We start from the raw sequence: 21,564 nt of genomic DNA, 5'->3' as shown, positions 1-21,564 counted from the left end.
TTGTGTTTCTCAGTATAACTACATGTACTGTATTAGATTGAGAGCTGGTACACTGGAACAAACCCTGCACCTACTAGCCTTATGACTAATGGTTCAACCACAATGCCACCTAGACCAGTAACCTAGTGTGTTGTGTTTCTCAGTATAACTACATGTACTGTATTAGATTGAGAGCTGGTACACTGGAACAAACCCTGCACCTACTAGCCTTATGACTAATGGTTCAACCACAATGCCACCTAGACCAGTAACCTAGTGTGTTGTGTTTCTCAGTATAACTACATGTACTGTATTAGATTGAGAGCTGGTACACTGGAACAAACCCTGCACCTACTAGCCTTATGACTAATGGTTCAACCACAATGCCACCTAGACCAGTAACCTAGTGTGTTGTGTTTCTCAGTATAACTACATGTACTGTATTAGATTGAGAGCTGGTACACTGGAACAAACCCTGCACCTACTAGCCTTATGACTAATGGTTCAACCACAATGCCACCTAGACCAGTAACCTAGTGTGTTGTGTTTCTCAGTATAACTACATGTACTGTATTAGATTGAGAGCTGGTACACTGGAACAAACCCTGCACCTACTAGCCTTATGACTAATGGTTCAACCACAATGCCACCTAGACCAGTAACCTAGTGTGTTGTGTTTCTCAGTATAACTACATGTACTGTATTAGATTGAGAGCTGGTACACTGGAACAAACCCTGCACCTACTAGCCTTATGACTAATGGTTCAACCACAATGCCACCTAGACCAGTAACCTAGTGTGTTGTGTTTCTCAGTATAACTACATGTACTGTATTAGATTGAGAGCTGGTACACTGGAACAAACCCTGCACCTACTAGCCTTATGACTAATGGTTCAACCACAATGCCACCTAGACCAGTAACCTAGTGTGTTGTGTTTCTCAGTATAACTACATGTACTGTATTAGATTGAGAGCTGGTACACTGGAACAAACCCTGCACCTACTAGCCTTATGACTAATGGTTCAACCACAATGCCACCTAGACCAGTAACCTAGTGTGTTGTGTTTCTCAGTATAACTACATGTACTGTATTAGATTGAGAGCTGGTACACTGGAACAAACCCTGCACCTACTAGCCTTATGACTAATGGTTCAACCACAATGCCACCTAGACCAGTAACCTAGTGTGTTGTGTTTCTCAGTATAACTACATGTACTGTATTAGATTGAGAGCTGGTACACTGGAACAAACCCTGCACCTACTAGCCTTATGACTAATGGTTCAACCACAATGCCACCTAGACCAGTAACCTAGTGTGTTGTGTTTCTCAGTATAACTACATGTACTGTATTAGATTGAGAGCTGGTACACTGGAACAAACCCTGCACCTACTAGCCTTATGACTAATGGTTCAACCACAATGCCACCTAGACCAGTAACCTAGTGTGTTGTGTTTCTCAGTATAACTACATGTACTGTATTAGATTGAGAGCTGGTACACTGGAACAAACCCTGCACCTACTAGCCTTATGACTAATGGTTCAACCACAATGCCACCTAGACCAGTAACCTAGTGTGTTGTGTTTCTCAGTATAACTACATGTACTGTATTAGATTGAGAGCTGGTACACTGGAACAAACCCTGCACCTACTAGCCTTATGACTAATGGTTCAACCACAATGCCACCTAGACCAGTAACCTAGTGTGTTGTGTTTCTCAGTATAACTACATGTACTGTATTAGATTGAGAGCTGGTACACTGGAACAAACCCTGCACCTACTAGCCTTATGACTAATGGTTCAACCACAATGCCACCTAGACCAGTAACCTAGTGTGTTGTGTTTCTCTGTATAACTACATATACTGTATTAGGTTGAGAGCTGATGATGTGTTTTACACTGAGAGTACCCCAAATGGCTAGGTCTTTATGGGCCTTGTCTATGGATTTGTTGATAGCAGAGTACAGTACAAACACATTTAGCATGTTGCAAGGAAAGATAATGTTTGAAAAATAAACCACATGGATTTTTTTTCCTACAATATGTTACTGCAATATTTTGTAAAAACAAAACAAAAATAACAGAAAAATCATGTTTTCATGTCTGTAAAAATAATTTGTAAAAGATAAAAAGATACGGGTTTTTTAAGGTATGTTTATTGCAGGAAAATTGGAAATATTGTTTTTTGTTAAGTAAATTATGTGTCTCTTATCGTATTTTATTATTTCATTTACAAATTTATTAGCAAATAATAAAAGATGAATAATTGTTTTAAAGGATGTAGTGGTAAGTACACATTTAAAGAAAAATATAAAATTTTAAGACAATTCAAATTTTATTAATCTTATAATTATGTGTGTTATTTTAAATGAAAAACAAAAGCTGTTGAGGAATAAACATAATATAAGCAAATTATAACAACAGCTGTTTGTGTATATTAAGTAAAAATGAAACTCAAGAAAACATTGGTCACAACAAAAGATAAGGACAACAGGGATGTGACAAATTAAGATTTAAAAAGTTAAAAAACCAACAACTAAGTATGACTCATTCCCCATAAACGTTAATGGAGATGGGTGGGCTTAGAGGTTAAAAAAGGTTGATCGTAATTTAAATTCAATTTTACATGGGGAAAACAAGTTTGGTTTTGTAACTTATCCGAATGGCGAGTCGAGCTGTCTGTGTGAATGAAGAGATGATCATCGCATGGATCTCTCAGAGTGGCCCGGGCTTCATTTAGAAAGAGAGACAAGCTCAGACAGGCATTTAGCAACTGTCTCCTCACCAACGGTTTTTTCCTCTGTTGTATCCACACTTGATGAAGCATGTGAAACGTATCCCCTACAACGCAGATTAAATTGCCTGGAAATCGGCACATGGACAGAGAAATGCTATGGTTTCCTTCAGTGTCGGTTGGAGGCTGGCGCTACCGCTATACCGAAGCTTTCTATACCTGGTGCACACTTCTGCTTTTTTGTAGTATCAACTTTACCAGCCCGAGTCTCCCGTTTCCGAGCTGGTCTCTTTAAAACATATGGCAGCCTATTTTATGCTTTCTTTTCCGCCAATTGCACCCAAGTCATGTATGATAGGACTGCGTGTTTGTGGTAATGCGTATGCCAGCCAGCCAGTTCTATATTGGTACCTCTTTAACAGTGATTTGCTTAAAGATATTTTATTATAGGTATAAATCTATAGTTTTAACTTTGTATAAAAACCTTTAATAAAAGTTCAGCTGTATTAGCACTTAAATTTGAAAATAAAACAAATGACATGATTTTTGTATATATTATTTTAAAAGTTTGAAATCTACTTCACTAGATATTTTTATTCAAATTGTCAGAGAAATATTTTCTGAAGATCTTGTACTTTATTCACCAATAGTTTGATTGCTATATTGCTTATAGTTTATATAGTCACATGCTTTAACATTGATGGATTCTATTTGGTATTTAATGGGCTCATATGGGGAGAATGGTGTGGGGCAAAACATATTATTTTGTACACCTAGCTCAATCCTGATTAAACAATATTGCTGGGGTGTCATTAGCAAACAGAACTCTCCAATCTTCCTTCTTTCTTTTCTGAAATGGAACATTTTTTTTCAACAATTCTGTCAGTGGTAAATGTTGTTTTTTCTTCTTCTTTTTTCCAAAATGGATGTTATTGCTGTGCACTCTGTAATTAGTTTCCAGTATTTGCCACACCAAGACACAAAGTAAACAGAAAACTGTGTATTGGCCTAATCGCTCATACCTGGGTCTCTTCACAGTCAATTACTGGAGAAATATTTACAAAACAGTGGCTCAGTGGGTTCCCCCCCCGGGCAACCCAAGATCATCAACTACCAACGAACATACATGAACCTACACATGCTTACTAACAGCAGACACAAACAGTACATCATGCACATCATATTGCCATTATACACGCACTGTTTAGAAGAAAAGCAGCTAATCTGGCCTTTTAATAGATACCTGAACAAAACAAGATATCATTGTTCTCTTGTTTATTTTCTGTATTCCTCAACCTTAACTGCAGTCTTGCAGATTATGTACATAATAGTATACTGTTGCTAAGGCATCACAGTCACACTCGCACACAATGACATTGTTGTATTAATAAATAGAGCATATTTATTGCTCCTTTTCTCTTCTGAGGTAAGAAAACAAGATGTATTTTTACATAAAAAAACAACAGTTCTGTTTATTTGTTTTCTGACTAGGTACAAAGGTATTAACCCTAAAACATTTAGTTTATTTTAAGTGTTTTTTTCATCAGTTTATTTTAGATATTGGTCTGTTTTCTAAGCACACTACTGGACACTGAAACATATAAACAAGGTCACACAATCCAGAACTATTGATAAAGTGATATATTTGTCAGACTTATTATGCAAGTTGGAGTATTCAACCTATTAAAAGCAATAAAATAATGTTTTAAATTTATGTATAAATATAGTTGAAAAAGGGCAATCCCCCCCCCCCCCCCCCCACACACACACACAAAGTAATGCCTTATGCATGATAATGTCTATACATTTAGGACCTTTATCCTAGCATTGATAGATTCAGGTAATGTTAATTTTGAACAAACAGAATGATTAATATCTAAACTATAGAAATTACTTCCCCTTGTCTCAAAAAAAAAGAAGGAAAAACCAAAAGATACCCTCTTTCTGTTTTTTCTTAATTCGCCTTGTAGAAAGTGCAAAAACTTTAGTTTAAAAACAACTAAAGCTGTCTAAATCACTATTTTTGCAATTCTCTTGAAAGTTTATATTGCCAACACCTGGCCTGACAATGTTACATCTCTATTTTTATGGTGCATTCTGGGCTGCCATTTTGCTGTACACCGTGTTGGACTAGTAATACACCATGTTGAACTGTCAGCGTGTTGTGTGATGCATACCAAACAGGAAAGCAATAACACATTAATTTACTTTGAACAAGTTCTACTCTTCTTCCTGTTTTTTTCCTCCCCTCTTGTTGCAAGTACTTCCTTCTGGGTATTGTAACTCTGTGGACGTTTTTCTTTTCCCTGAATCTTTCATTAAGCTCCAGTTAAGAAAGTTGATGAGGTAAACTAGACAAGAATACAATTTACGATGCGTACAGTTGGGCAATGTGTGGCTGTGTTTGTAATACATCTGTCGCCCTGTTTTTCTGATACACGTTTTTACATGTAGTTCACCAATTTGGAAGGGTATAAATTAAGTTTGCAGTCACTATGTTAGCAGTGAGATGTAAATGTTTAGGTGCACGAGGGTCAAAGTTTGAGCATTAGTGACATGTAAGTGTGTGGCTTCTCGTTAGGTAAAATGTATGAGTGTTTGGGAGGTAAATATATGGAAGTCTTTAAAATAAATATGTGTATTAGACTCTGAAAAAAAATTATATTGGTGAAATTCAGATAAAATAAATATATAAATGCCTAAGAGTGAAAATAAAATTTAAATGTATAACAGTCTTGAGGCAAAGATATATATCAAAATGAATTTTAAATATATATATGTCAGTATAAAATTTAAATATATGATAGCCTTAAGACAAAAATATGTGTCAATTTATAGTTTAAATTTATGATAGTCTGGGAGATAAAATAATAATAAAATATTTAAATAACTGACAGTCTGATTTTTTAAATACATGAGTGAAGATATTTAAACACATATATACATGTATGAGAGTTCTGGAGATAACATAATGAGTAGTCTCAATTAAACATTATTAGAGAGATTTAATATATGAGTGACTATAGTGGGTAATTGCTATAATTAAATATAGTGGGTAGGGTAGGGAGAGACCAATTAAACAGTTACTTTTATGGCATTGTACTTTGCCTTCAGTGTCAGTGGCCTATATATGTTTCATGCTGGAGTGTCATTAGACATTCATTCATTCATTCATTCATTCATTCATTCATTCATTCATTAGACATTCATTCATTCATTCATTCATTCATTCATTCATTCATTCATTCATTCATTCATTCATTCATTCATTCATCCATCCATCCATCCATCCATCCATTCATTTTTTCCTATCCATTCATCCAACCATCCATTCATTCATTCATCCATCCATCCATCCATCCATCCATCCATCCATCCATCCATCCATCCATTCATTCATTCCAATCTGTGAAAGGTTTCAATTAATTCAACATATTTTTAATAAAACTTCATTTATGAATGCAAAACGTTAATACCGCCAGTTTGGTTTTTAAATATTACTTTACTTTATTTTGACATTCTTGTTTCAACCTCTTGCAGGCTGAGGTGTGCGCTGGAAGTCTTCCCGAGATCGTGCAGTCTGTTGTAAATGGTGCTGATGGGTGCCTTTTTACATTTGGCCACTCCAAGCTAGGTAAGTAGATCCCAGAAAACAAATCATTCTGGCTTGTTTGTGAGGCCAGGTGCCTGACAAATAACTCTAAAGAGTGGTGAGAAAAAAAATCCTCAACAAATGTCAGTATATAACCCCAAAGACTGGAGCTCGACTCCTGATGAATGTTTTAGCAATTGGTAGACATTGTTGAGTATAGTCCAAAATCTTGTTGGAATTTTTTTTTTTTTTTTTAGAGGGTGAAAGATTTAAGCTTCGACAATCTTTATATCTTGTTGGAAAAGTACCAAGATTTTATCGGTGCATCTGTTGATGTCTAGAAATTTCGTGAATTACAATAGATTATGTATTGGAATGTTCAAAGTGTTTTTGCACAATCAATCTCTTTTGGCTCAAACAGTCAGAAAAGTGGTTATGGTATGCAACAAGTGAGAGGGAATCCAAATTGAGAGGGGAAAGCAAAACTGCATTTAATCTTTCGTTGTGTGCACTTAGCGTTCACTAGTGGTCGATGGTGTGTAATGATGTTTTGAAGTGTCCTGGCTGAAAAACGGTCAAATCAGTCGTATTCTGGAAACTGAATTTTGATCAGAACATATATCTACCCACCAAATTTATGTTCCTATTTGCCGGCTTTCATCAACAGACACGCACAATTACATTAAAGCAGAGAAAAAATTGCAATTGCTATTAAGCACTAGCATGAAGGCATTTTACTATCACTTGGAAGAACACTTGCCCTTTTGCCATTTTATCATTATTGACCATGCATGACATTTGCATACCTTTTACAGAACGGCAATTTAGAATCTCAATAAAATTCCCTGGAATGGGTCCTTGGGCAACAGTTAGCTTCAGACTTTCTTCATCCCACTAGATATATATGGACATCAATTATAACATCAAGTTGTTCACTTCTTTATGTGTGTTGTTAAGGTTGTCATATATTTTGATGTATCAAATTAAACTAGGTTGTTGATGTGAACCGTGGTCTTAAATTATGACACCTATTGGGACCGACACAAGTTAATTATTAGGGTAGCCTCGTTTAATTTATTATAGTAAAATATTCATCTGTAAAAACAAAATAAATATATATATATATGTTGTTTTTTTAAATACATAAGTTGTTTTTATAATATAAAATATGTAAGTGATAGTTTTATTTAAGCAGTTTTATACATTTTATCTTAGGCGGTAACTGCAATTCTCATTTTTGTTAGGGTTTTTTTAAAGGATGCTGGTTATTTTGCAAATATGTTAACACATAAATACTGAAACCAAATATCACTACTAATGCTATAAAAACAATATACTGATATACTAATAGCTGGGGGGTGGTCCTGTCTTTGTTCATTGATTAAACAGGTCACGCTAACCCCCAACTTTTCAAGACTGCAAGGTTTTCACATAGTTTTATAGGGGTTTCTTTGCTCATTGTCATTTCTATCTCTTAAAGTTTGATGGGGTTTTTTTCTCTTCACATTTTCCCAGATATTCTAGTGTACCAAGCATAGTCATACTGACTGGTAAATTGCTGTGTATATAAAGCCAGTATAGTTCGGAACATACTATATTTGTGCCAGTATTATTTCTGACAGTGTCAACTGGGTCAGTGTGGCCTATCAATCTTGTAACAGACTTGCCATCTCAGCAGTGTCATTGATGGAAGGTTCATGATATTAAAGACAAGGTCTTATTCATTCCTAGCTGACTGTGATGGAAGGCAGCTCCCGTCCTGCCTCTGTCATTGATGGAGCTAGGGTGCACGGTACACTGAGACCCCGGTCCTTATTCAGATTCCAGCAGCTCAATTACCACACAGAAGTTTCCATACCACAGGAACCTCCTTGGTGATTTCCAGTTCGCTGGACTGACCCGAGGCCACATCATGCAGTGTGCACCATTACCTCACACTTTGAAGTTATTCCGTCATTTGAAGCGGTTAATCTCGGAAATTCCACTACACTGATTTTGTGTCCCGTCTAGCCTGTTGACCTTTAAAGAGAAATGATTGAAGACTTGTCAACCATTTTAATTACACATTTATAATAGGTCAGAATGTTTAGGCAACAATAAAAAAAAATTGATTGTGTAAACTTAAATTTGCATGCCCAGATGCAGATTCAGTGAGGTTTAGGTGGCAGGTCTAATGTTTATATATTTGCTTTTGGTGTATTGTTAATGTAATTTAATTGTAGGTTGTACTATACCAAATAAAATCCTATAGGTGACCATGTTAAGGTTTGTGTTTAAAAGCACTATATGCAATATATCAACCAAACTTTGACCCATAAATATCAGTACTACAACCCCTACCTCAAAGTATTAACTGAAGAAAATGGTACCTTTTATGGCTTATTTTCGGCATAACCAGATGTTTTACAACACCCCTACTTTCTCACAAAATTTTAGTACTTTTTTTTAACAGGTACCCCATACATGTTCCAAACACATGGCTACTTGACACAGTGGTACTAGATGAAATAAAATTGCATACATTTTTAGCCCAGATTTTAGCACAGGACTTGTGGTGTTAACTTCTCTATCAAAAGTTTGGTGCACCTCGAACTTTGACCTAGCCGGAAATTATTTGGTTTAGTGCTACCTGTATACTTGTCACATTTTTGCTGTTACACTGTTTAATATATAATGTTAGTTTTATTCTGTAAATATGTGTTGGGTGTTTTTAAAATGACAGAATACACATAATGAACATGGAATTAATGTTTAAACAAAATACTCATAAAAACGTAGTTCTAAACCTTGCCAATTTAGTCCTATTTGTTTAGTGTGGTGTGTAATGTGTGTAGCTCTCTACCACAATCACAACTCTGTGTGACCGAGGTTTAACTAAGCTCATTTCACTACGATACATTCCACATGACGTTCTCATCACTAATGCTGATTCTCTTGTATCTGGCTATATGGTGATGATGGGCCTTATTCCGAGGAATTTTTATAACCACATCTGTATGTCACATCTAATATTCTTTAATGAAGCCGAATGCTTTGTCAATTATGGAGAGTTTCTAAATACATTGGATCTATACTTAAAGACAAGTTAATGAGGTTTCAGACCACCCTCAAATTCAGTCAGTTTATTAATGTTGTCAGTTTGTTGAAATAATCTTCTTAAATCATACCAGTTTATTATATTGTACCAAATACATATATAGCTCACTAAAATATATGACAGTACGATACCTTCCAATTTTAAAAAAGAACATCAAATTAAAAATTGTAAAAATTAAAACATTAATAATTAAATCCCTGTATGAAATAATGCTGTGGGTATTTTGACCAAGACTCTTTGTCATGATGTTTTATCAATTAAGAATTGTGGCATTTCATTTCATTTCAACTCATTTTCGTGCTTATATCCAATTAAGATTCAAGCACGCTGTCCTGGGCACACATCTCAGCTATCTGGACTGTCTGTCCAGGACAGTGGGTTAGTTGTTACTGGTTGGAGATAGAGAAGAAGGTGTAGTGGTCTTACACCTACCCACTGAGTCATTAAACTCACTCTGGGTGGGAGCCAGTACCAGGCTTCGAACCCTGTACCTACCAGCCTTATGTCCAATGGCTTAACCATGGCACCACCGGGTCCAGTCCTTTTGTGGCATTAACAAAAGTCTTCTTCCTGTTTTAACATGATGACTTGTATTGCAGGTGAACCATTTTAGTGATTTATAGACTAGGTACCAAGAGCCAATACACTGACTTCACTCTCACTAACCACTGACAGTTAACCCCAGGATGACATACTTGAGCCTTAGTTGGGTATAAGCTACTGGTACTCAACTTTCACTTGCGATTTTGAAATAATATATATATATATATATATATATATATATAAAGTAAAGCAACTACATCTATTGTGTTTGATGGATGACATACCTAATTGTAGTCATGCTTTACTATAGTGATGTATGGAACATCAAAACTGCATAATCTCATTGATCACATGTTGCACAAATTTGAGATGTGCTCAAAATGTTTATCATGACATATATTTGGTATAATGGTATCCATACTACCAGTAGTTGAGTAGTATAATTAAAAAATTATGAGAATAAACAAATCTCATTGAGAACAGTTTACATTCACTTCTGCTTGAACTAACCAGCAGAGCTCTGAATTTCTTGGCAAGGTATGAGAAGGATTGAACAGTGGAATTCACAAGGTGCCAGAATGATTATAGTCATATTCGTACCTCGGTTTTACAACTTTTGAAGTTGTACACGTGCTTAATGCTATAATGAAATGTTGTCTTGAAGATGCCCTCAGAACTCATCATGCCCACACATCTGAGGAATGTCGTCCAATGTAACTGTACTTGATTGAACACTGGAAATTATGCAGGTGCCAGTTCAATTTTCCTCCATCTTATTTCTCCCTGTGTGTAAATTGTAGATGCCACATCGTATTTGCTGTGGCGTATAAGCGGGATCCATACAACGGGTGACCAGTAGTGTTCATCGCAGGAGAAGTGGTTTCAATTCAGTGTCCTGTGGTGGGCCGCAAATTGCATTAATACCACAGAATAGATGGAAGGTTTCAAGTCCGTGTCTGTCGGACTGACTTATTTGCTGTATCAACAGAAATTGTATTGCCTGTCATGTCTGAGTTTCTTGAGAAATCAATCTGTGTATCTGTGATTTAAAAAGGCTGACAGTGACGTTTGATATAAATGATATCAGTCCCATTTAAAAAGCAAATATCGCTGATCCTGGCGGCAATGTGATTAGGATAAAAGTAGAAGCTGAGAATATTAAATAAAATGTTGAATCAGCATATTTCTGAACATCATCAATAATTCAGTACATGTCTTGTTTTTACTTTATTCAAGTCTCTATTTGACGTTTCACTTGTAAAGATAGATAGATAATGCATATGAAGTTGCTTATCATGATATACTAATTATATAATTAATATTGCAATGTATGTTGCATCATAGCATCCCCCACCCCCAGTAACATTACTCTAGTACAAATGGCAGCCATTCTAAATAGGTACTCAAGCAAAAAGTATAACTTTATTCAAGTCTACTTAACCAGTAAGACCATTATAAAGGTTGTTTATTTTTGTTTTGTAAAATTGTCTTCAAAATATTTCTTGTTAATAGATATACATGTACATGTATTTGAATAAGACTAAAAACTAAATATTTGTTCATAAAACTCTATTCAATTAATCCATTTGCAGAAAGGCTTAATTGTTAATTTTTTAAAACTTTTTGAGTATAAACTTATAGCAGTGGCGTAGGAAGGTGCCAAAAAGTGTGTGTGTGTGTGTGGGGGGGGGGGGGGGCACACTTTTATATTTACACTTTTACACTATTGTAAAGCAAATATAAAGCAAAATATCTGAAAAATGGAGGGCATATGCCCCCTTGACCCCCCCCCCCCCCCACTTCCTATGCCAGTGTTATAGTATATTAAGATAAAGAAAGTTTTGTTTTTACCATTACATGCTTTAAAAAAAGAGAAAAAGATGTGTTCTGTTACTGCAGTTAATGACACAGAGTAGAAACATCTTCATGAGTAGATAGCAAGCCCAAAATGTTTGTTTTTGCTTTCAGTCAGCTGTGGCACTTTGCAGAAAGCACACTGACTTCTAATTGTTTCCAACAGTGTGTGTGGCACAGATAGAAAAACACAACCCAGCAACCCACTGACTTCCAATAATAAACAACTTGTGAATTGATAGTTTTCAAGAAAAAACACATTAAACTTAGACACAGGAAAAAGTCTTAATGCACATCAAAGATTATAAAATGTTAGCTTGCACTTTCCACAAGGATTATGGGATTTCTGAGTGGGTATAAAAACTAACAGTAATCTGTGTGTAGTTTATCATGTATGCAGATCTTGTAGAGCTTCTGAATAATGGTTCAATTCACTAAACAGACAAGCTTTTCTGGTGATGTTTTTTTTATAAAATTATTTTAACACTACATGTATGCAGTATTTCATATTTTACTGACACTGAAAAAAATAATCAAATGAAAATCCAGTCATATTTGATCTTCATTCGAAAAAAACCCATAGCCGAAATAATGACCTATCAAACTACATTTTAGTCATAAAGCAACTTGAGGTAAAGTTATGACCTGCTAGATGTTTTGAGCTGGCGTTTGGCCAGAATCAGTGGGTGCATGTTTATGTGAATATACTGCTCATGGTTGTTGCTTTCTCTAGCTGTAGTATGAGGCTATATCTTAGGTTCATTTGATATCAGTCATTTATAGAACATCTTGCTCTCTCGATGCTGAATTTAAGAAGAGATCACGTGCCTCCTACTACTTAAAAGTAAATAATACTAGAATATCAAATAATATTGTGCCAAGATATTTTTTATGGAAGGAAAAAAAATATTTTGATTATTTTGTGTGCTTATCTTGTGGCTTCATTTCTCAAAAAATGTATCATCATAAATTTGTAATTTCAAAAAAAATGAAAACATTTATATGTTCTAGAAATACACTGATGTCCAAAAGAAACTTTACAAGGCTTGAAATTCTATTATAGAAAACCAACAAACGATATGGTGGGATACGAAAGTAAAATGAAGTTCAACATCCAGTCACAATGCACTTCGTGATACATGCAAAGTGTTGATTCTTTTCAATTAGCAACAGTATTTATCAAATTATTCAAATTTTATGTGTGTAAAGTTTCTTTTAGCTGTCAATATATATTAAACATTTTAAATTTCTGATTATGGGTATAATAATTTTTTTGTGTTACCAATAGTGAATATATATTTAGTTTTTATCTTAGAATGTGTTAGTAATACAAACTGTATTTTGATAAGAGTCAAGGCAATCAAACTCTTGTGTTACAGTGAGTGCTTGTTCACCAATTGTTGAAACTAAAGTAATATTACCCTGAGCATGAAGCACGGCAGACGGCACACGGTCATGGCAGAATGTGCATGAATCTCATTTCCAACAGGAAAACTCAAAATTTCCACCATGGGTGCCACATTCCACTAACATTTCCTGCTTCCCCTTGACTAATAGAATCAAGCCAAGCTCTTGTTTACTTTATAATTTTGAAGATTATCGGGTGTAGTAATCAGAGGAGTTTGTCATATTTCCATCAACATTCACATTTCCTACAGGCACAGCTCCTTAACAGTGCAAATGGAATGCCAGGATCGGTTGCATGTAATTATTTTATAATTTGGAGAGAATTATTTCAGATGTAGCTGTTGATTCTGCTTGACGATATACGAGGCTACTGTTTGCTTGTGTTTCTCTGATTATCATGGCTGTGTTAGTCTGTAGGTATCATGTTTGGTGCTGTAGCATAAATCCTTGTCACACTGAGCGTCTCGTAACACCAAGTCATAGCAGATGTTGATGTAGGAGCTGTAGATTTGGCTTTCATAGTCATAAATCATACAGTTCATTTCATAACTTGATTTGTAGGACGTGGGGGGGGGGGGGGGTGGCAGGGGGGCATGTGCCCCCCCACGTTTTAGCAGCAGCAATGCTTTTTATATATTTATACATGTATTTATATATGTGTGTGTGTGTGTGTGTGTGTGTGTGTGAGTGTGAGTGTGAGTGTGAGTGTGAGTGTGAGTGTGAGTGTGAGTATGTGTGTGTGTGTGTGTGTGTGTGTGTGTGTGTGTGTGTGCTGCCCACTTTTTGGCACCTTCCTACACTTGTACAATTGAAATTTAAGCATGCAGTCCTGGGGTAGTATATCTAAGTCATCTTGGCTGTCTGTTCAGGATAGTGAATTAATTATTAGTTTTAAGAGGTTAAAGAGTGAGAAATAGGAAATTGGAAATTACACCTACCCAGTGAGTTGTTAAACTCACTCTGGGAGGGAGCCAATAAATGGGGGAAAACATTAATTACAAATCATTCTAATACAGAATTAGTTCATCTTACTCACTGGGCTACTCATGTAGCTTGTGAAAAATTGAAGAAAAAGATCCAGAATTACAAATAAAATTAATTGAAAAATATTATTTAAGCAAGAACTATACCCCAAACTCACTGAAGCTAGAAATTCCACCTGAAACAGAGATAATTTTCATACTTCTTCTTGCCATGTTTAAGAAAAATTCAATCAACTTTTATGAAATATATATCTCTCATTTTTATGACAGTTTAAAAAATAGTCTTGTTGCTAACATTTACCTTGCCAATATCAATTTGTTGCCAAATGGGAAAATTTACTACAAGACAGTAGCTTGTTATTTAAGATGTCTTTACCTGTTAAAGAGATAAGCGTGTGGTAATTGTATGTTGTATGTGTGTTAAGATAACTGATTAGGGATGCCATAACATTTGTGTTCATTTGTTACCAAAACACAGGATTTTACTGGTTTTAGATGGATACTTCACCCTAGTTACTTATCTCTTTGATGCATACAAACAGATGGTTGAAGTTGGTTTAAATTAAACATTTTGTTATCTCACGGTAAATGTCCTAAACTTGCAAATGCGTGTTGATATACATGTATATGCTTTATAAATTTCTGTCAAAATATTGGCAATACAAGATGTTCTGAAATGAATGAGTATATTCTCTTAAGTTAGAAATTCATAATGTTATCAGCACAGCAGTAGTGGGGAAAGCCATATTTACCCAGTTTGGGACCAATTCTCGATCTCTGAGACAGAAATTATTTTTTAAAACGTGTTTGCTGGTCCCACTTCTTGTTGGTCCAAAGCACAGTTGTTTTCAAATTTTTTTATACTTAAAAGAATATTCTATTTAGAAAAATATTCATTTACTGAAGTACACATGTACATATATTTTCATGCTACATGTTAAATATTACATTTTGAAGACCTTGCCACCATCACCACCACCTCATTAGTCAAAAGATGCAGCAGAGCATACTGTTTTTCCCCCTCGAGTGTATTGTGGTTGAGCCATCAAACTTAGCACTTTACGTTACACTGGTTTTACATGCCCATATCCTTCCAAGAAGCGTGTCTTCCTTGGCCCCTACACCTGGCATTGCCATGATTAGGTCAAGGGGAGAAACTTAACACTGGTAAATGCTGAGTTCATATTTTAGTATAGACTCCAACCCAGACTTTTCACTGTTCATTGGGGATGTGCATGCATGGTTACTACACAGAACTGTCTCACTAACCATTTATCTGAGGAATGTGTCTAGTAAATCAAGATTTAACTAAAAATGAATCATTTAAAAAAGAAAATAAATTACTAATGAAATGAAATTTGTACTTGTATTTGTTCAGTGGTCTATTAGTTCATTTGTTCGTAAATTGGATTAAAACTACAGTCATTATATTTATATTGTCATTTAACTATGTAGTCCTTTTTGAGGGTCTAAAACTCATATCTGTTTTGTATCATGTCACATTATCTCCAGAATTTCTGTAAACTTGTGACTCATATGTCATACCCACATTACAGCTAAGTTCCCATCAGTTAACATAATATACTCTTCACTGTGAGAAATCAAACAAACACTTGCTAATTAGCCCTGCTGAGTGGAGAATTGGATAGGATTATCCCCCCTTAGGACTGTCAGGATAACTCTTGGAAATATTCAGCGTCTTACCGAAGCTGAGCAGATTGACTGGTGAAGTTGTTGATGCATCAGTGATAGCATTAGTGTAAGTCTGCTGAACATAAGGTGGCAGATTCAGACAGGTCATGCATGCCCAGTCACATACATATTTTAGTATTCCATGTGATTTTGTACTTTAAAGCAAGGTGCAATCAGGTTGTACGCCACAATTTAAAACAAAATGTTTTTGTTGGTACCTGACACTCTATTTGGTATATGGTAGGTGCATCTTTGCATATTTGAACATAATGAGGAAAAAACTTACAATTAAACCCCCCCCCCCCCCCCCAAACAAAACCAAAGCAAAACAAAACAAAACAAATAAACCCACCGTAAAAACATTTTTAAAACCAAATTTATTTACAATATTTAAAATAGGATTGGCAACATTTCCTATGTCTTTTTTGGTGCTTATCCTTTTCCTGTGATGGAATTTTCGGTCATTAAGTGTTTCTTCTGATTTTTCTTAAATTTTCTTCAATAAAAAATATATTCTCAGGAATTGACTGAACAATAATACAAAATTAGAAACATATTTTAGAGATATTTAAAGTATAATTAATGTCTGACAGGTGTACATTCAATCAGTGTGAATATTTTTGAACAGTATTCAACGTACATGTGATGGACTATTGATTTAAATATTTAAATTATTTAACCATTAATGGAAATTGGGCTTATCATGAGATCATGAGCAAAGTTCATATGTTCGAAACCCTAGTGGTATATGAGCACGTTAAACTAATTATCTATCTATCTATTTACAAAATATTAGTAAGGATTTTCTGTTATTTGTTTTACATTTATCAGGGTATGAAAAAAATCATCACATAAGTTTGCGAATGATTTTTAAATTAAATTTGAATCATTGAATGCTAATAATAACAATAAAGCTTCATACTTTGTTTCGAATTATTTTTGGTCCATAAACAGTAACGCTTAATAAGTCAACTTGCCCATATAAAATGACATGATCAGATATTATGTTCCCTGACGACATAATTTCTACATTATTTGAGTAATGAACAGACTCCCATTGATACATGTACATCTGGACCAATGGGATGACGTTATGTTGTAATGAATGTAATGGAAATTAATTATTGAATATTGAAACAAACCCAGCCATATATAGAACACTGAACAACAAATCATAAGTGAGGATTGTTGATAAGTTTTTGTGCACACCTGTACCTGTCTGCTAAATAAGTAAATAGCTTTACTGTGTTCCACTGGAGCAGAGACCTCCATGGAGATTAGAAAGAACATGGCATTTGCTTGTTGGAAATCCAGTGGTCAGTTTGAACAAGGTGGGCAATTTATTTGGCTTGGCAGTGGCTAGCTGTCAGTGGAGGAATGGCTGGATGTTTTGTCTACTGATGAAACTGGTGGCCTGCAGGGAGGGCTCCTCTAGCGTGTATCATTTACACAGTTGTCAGCATTAGACAGAGAGCCCCAGTGGGAGACTTGTTGTTGTGGCACCACAGTATGACACTCAGCCATTTGTGGTATTCTGGGGGTCAGGAACTTGAAATCTATATGCTTGTTAAAAAAACATGTCTAGAGACTCTTAGAAATAGCTTTTTAAACTACAAGAAAAGTTTGAAATGTTCTTGTCATGTTTGATATCAGCCTATAATTTTTCAACCCAATATATCATGATGTTTTGGGGTTTTTCACTTTGTAAATTTAAAATAGTTATATTTTTGTATAAATATATGTATATAGAGAATAATAAACAAGTTACCAGTTATTATCAAATTTATGTCCTGAGTGAAAATGATTTCACGAGGGACATAAATTTGATAATAACTGGTACTGAGTCTGTTATTCTGTTTATTACCCCAGCTATTTTGGGGTTTTTTAAAAGCCTTTATTTTCAGTATAGCCTACATCGGCTACACGTCCATCTATATAGAAATGACGTAAACTACTTTACTGTTCTGGGTATTGCTTTAACTTTGTATTTTATTCATGGTTCACAGATTATTTTCAAAACCCAAAGTTCTATATATTCTGTAAAAAAAAAAATCTATAATGAATTCTATTAAACAACTATTTTATTACAAGTTTAACACTGAAACCAGAAAGACGTAAATGCAAAGGCTTTAAACTACGTGACGTCATTGTGTGCTTTGCCAAATCGTGATGACGTCACATATAGTACTGACAAAGTGATTGGTTTGTTGGCATCAAATCATCCAATAGTAGTGTACGTTAAACCAATGCATGATAATTTCTCAGTGAGAAATTGTGATTTTTATTTTCCCCCTTATGAGTGCCTGCTGAGGTAATAAATATATATATAGACATTATGATGTGGCATTTTAACTTTTTGTATGATTATTTTTTTGTCTCGCCTTTACAAAGTAAAAAGGTGAGATGTAGGTATTACTTTTCCGATAGTGGTGGCGGCAGTGATGGCGTTAACTTTTTCATTCAAATTTTGCGTTTCTCACAAACTATAAGAAACTTGGTTAATGGTTGTAATTATGGATGTTCATCACAGAGCACCGAAAATGTTTATGGCGAGACATTTAATTCTGTGGAATTCTTCTTGTTATTATTATTCTACTGAAAAAAAGGATAGTAGCAGAAAAAATACTATTTTAAAAAGTTAAAAAAAAAATCTTTTTCATGTTTAGCCTTTGAGAATTTTGTCCTGCTGTAAAAACAAATAAGTCTCACACTTTAAGGCTTGCTGGAATGTATTCTCTTTCAATAATGCCGAACATCACTGAATATGTTACAAATTACAAAATATGTTTTGTCTCCATGACATATGTTTTCATTTAATATGGGTGATTATGTTAATTTAATTAGTCTGGGTGTGTAGATACAAAACGTCTGCTCCCCACTGTTCTGAACATGGGAGTTGGCACAGCAATTCGGTACTGCAAGATATTTCTCATTTTCTCTTCATTACCAGCAGCTGATGGTATTCATATTAAAGACGGGTTCCATTCTCTACCGCTGGTAACACCGTCAGCCCGGTACTAACAACACAAGTCTGCACTTAATACATGGCAATGCTATACCGCATCATTTCACAATCATTCAAGTGACTTTTTTCTTCTAAACTTTTGGTCTTTGCAGTGTAGCTATTTGAAGGTGTTCAGTAATTAAAAGTAGGGTACCTGGGGGGATATGGTATTATAAATACAGTAAAACCGGTCTAAATCAGATCATGCCAGGGACCTAATATTTATTTTATTTAGACAGGATCTGGGGGCCTAATTCACTAAAGTCTCACAACTTTGCGATCTCGCAGTGCAATGCTAAAAGACTTGCAAAGAGGATGCTTTGTGAATTAGGCCCCTGGAGTTTAGAGGGTAGCATTTTAGAATATAGAAAATTCGACACTATGAAATTTGGCTGGTTTTGACAGGATTCCGGTTTGTTCCAGTTTAGACAGGTTTTACTGTATAGGACTTTATGAATTTAAGTCTAGTGTTGGACACATACTGCTTGTACTTTTGAATCTAAGTTTTTGAGACAAGATTAAAGTTTTATGAACCAGCCATGTGGTAGTCTCAGAAAGAAAAGGAATATTTATTAAACAGCACATCAGCACATTTTAAACTATGGCTGTTTATTGTCTAACAGATGGTTACGTCAACATTTTGTCTAGAAAATGTCTACTCCTTAAAAGCAGCAAGTGATCTTTTATATGAACTTTCCCATAAGCAAGACATGACATACCTTGGCCTTTGATCTACCGATCATGGGATGGAAAAACCCTACCTCCATCCCCACCTCAACCCTACCTCCATCCCCACCTCCATTCCCACCTCATCCCTACCTCAACCCTACCTCCATTCCCACCTCAACCCTACCCCCATTCCCACCTCAACCCTACCCCATCCCCACCTCAATCCTACCCCCATCTGAGAGCAAAACATTTTAATTTAAAGCATGTCTACTTGGTGAAAGTACTCTCACTGATACACACAAGAAAACTGTATGCAATAAAGCCCATATGAAGCATTTCCTCCACAACACACTGTAAGATATTGGCAAAAACTCAAGCATACATGTATTATGAGAACCATGCATCCTTATGATGGTCAGTTACTCTTTGCCCAGCCTTGACTTGTGAGTATTTACCGTAATGGTTAGACATGATGGATCGTCAGAACCAGCACAGCCATCATCCCTGGCTGCCTGATCTATATTAGATTTGTATATTGATAGGTAAATAATTGATGACTACTGTGGAAGGCTCGATTTATTTGTTTTCAATGGATTGATGTATGGTCACTGGATGTATGGAGAACACAGAGCAGTCTCTGGGAGCTGGTAGAGCAGAAAGGAGGAATAAGAAAATAAATAGCGTTTGGTGATTAGTAACACAAGTTTGAGACATATATCTGTTTGCACCAGATTGGTCATATAGCCACTGTGCATACAGCTGTTTTCATTTGAGCCATGATATATAGCCACTCTATGTATACATATATGTACACTAGATTGGTGATATAGCCACTGTGCATATGTATCTGTTTGCATTAGACTGGTGATATAGCCACTGTGCATATATATCTGTTTACATTAGACTGGTGATATAGCCACTGTCCATATATATATATATATATCTGTTTGCATTAGATTGGTGATATACCGGCCTCTGTGGCATCGTGGTTAGCCATCGGTCTACAGGCTGGTAGGTACTGGGTTCGGATCCCAGTCAAGGCATGGGATTTTTAATTCAGATACTGACTCCAAACTCTAAGTGAGTGCTCCGCAAGGCTCAATGGGTAGGTGTAAACCACTTACACTGACCAGTGATCCATAACTGGTTCAACAAAGGCCATGGTTTGTGCAATCCTGCCTATGGGAAGTGCAAATAAAAGATCCCTTGCTGCCTGTCATAAAAAGAATAGCCTATGTGGCGACAGCGGGTTTCCTCTAAAAAAACAGTGTCAGAATGACCATATGTTTGACATGATAAGATAAAAAATCAATGTACTCTAGTGGCATCGTTAAATAAAAGAAACTTTACTTTAGACTGGTGATAATGGCGACAGTGCATAAAACTATTTTCATTTGAACAGTTAAATAGCCATTGTGCATATATCTATTTTCGTGTGTTTAGTGATATAGCCACTGATATTGCCTTCATCTCCCCTTGTTATGACATTACCCCCTCCCCACCCCAACCCCCACACCCCATCATAGGAGCTCTTTTTTTTCAGAACAGCTCTTAACTAAATTGACAAATATTTAACTTGTCAACAGTGACTATCTGATCCTGTTTGAAATGATTAGCATGTGTATTTATGATTTAATATAATGGTGATTTAAAATGATACCAAAATGTATTTTCTGTAATATGGCAGTCAGATTAAAGACAACACACACCAGTGTGTGTCCCACTCACAAACCAAATATCACAAAGCTGCTGTTTGGAATATTGATTATGTGATGGTTCTGGTTCTAAACACTGAGTATATGCAAGTGACATATGGGTACAGTAAAAGACTTCAGAATTTAAACTACATACATTTGCAAGGCTACATGAAGGGGAATCATTCAAAACAATGATGCCAAAAGAACAGATTTATGCAGCATAACCATCAATAAATTATCTTTTAGTAATTTGATTTAAAAAAAAACTGGTTTTAGGAATTTCTCCATAACATTTTTCATTAATACAAT

General features: G+C 35.4%; 1 protein-coding gene across 1 annotated transcript in view; it reads left to right on the top strand.

Annotated features, from left to right (window-relative positions):
- LOC121371399 (kinesin-like protein KIF26B) overlaps positions 1–21,564 on the top strand; it is a 217,361-nt gene that overhangs the window by 158,546 nt on the left and 37,251 nt on the right. The window contains exon 9 of the mRNA XM_041497266.1: positions 6,258–6,351. Coding sequence (XP_041353200.1) covers positions 6,258–6,351 — 94 coding nt within the window. The remainder of the gene's footprint in view (positions 1–6,257; positions 6,352–21,564) is intronic.

Source organism: Gigantopelta aegis, chromosome 4, assembly GCF_016097555.1.
Source record: "Gigantopelta aegis isolate Gae_Host chromosome 4, Gae_host_genome, whole genome shotgun sequence".
Lineage (NCBI taxonomy): Eukaryota > Metazoa > Mollusca > Gastropoda > Neomphalida > Peltospiridae > Gigantopelta > Gigantopelta aegis.
This window is presented reverse-complemented; position numbering and strand designations above follow the sequence as displayed.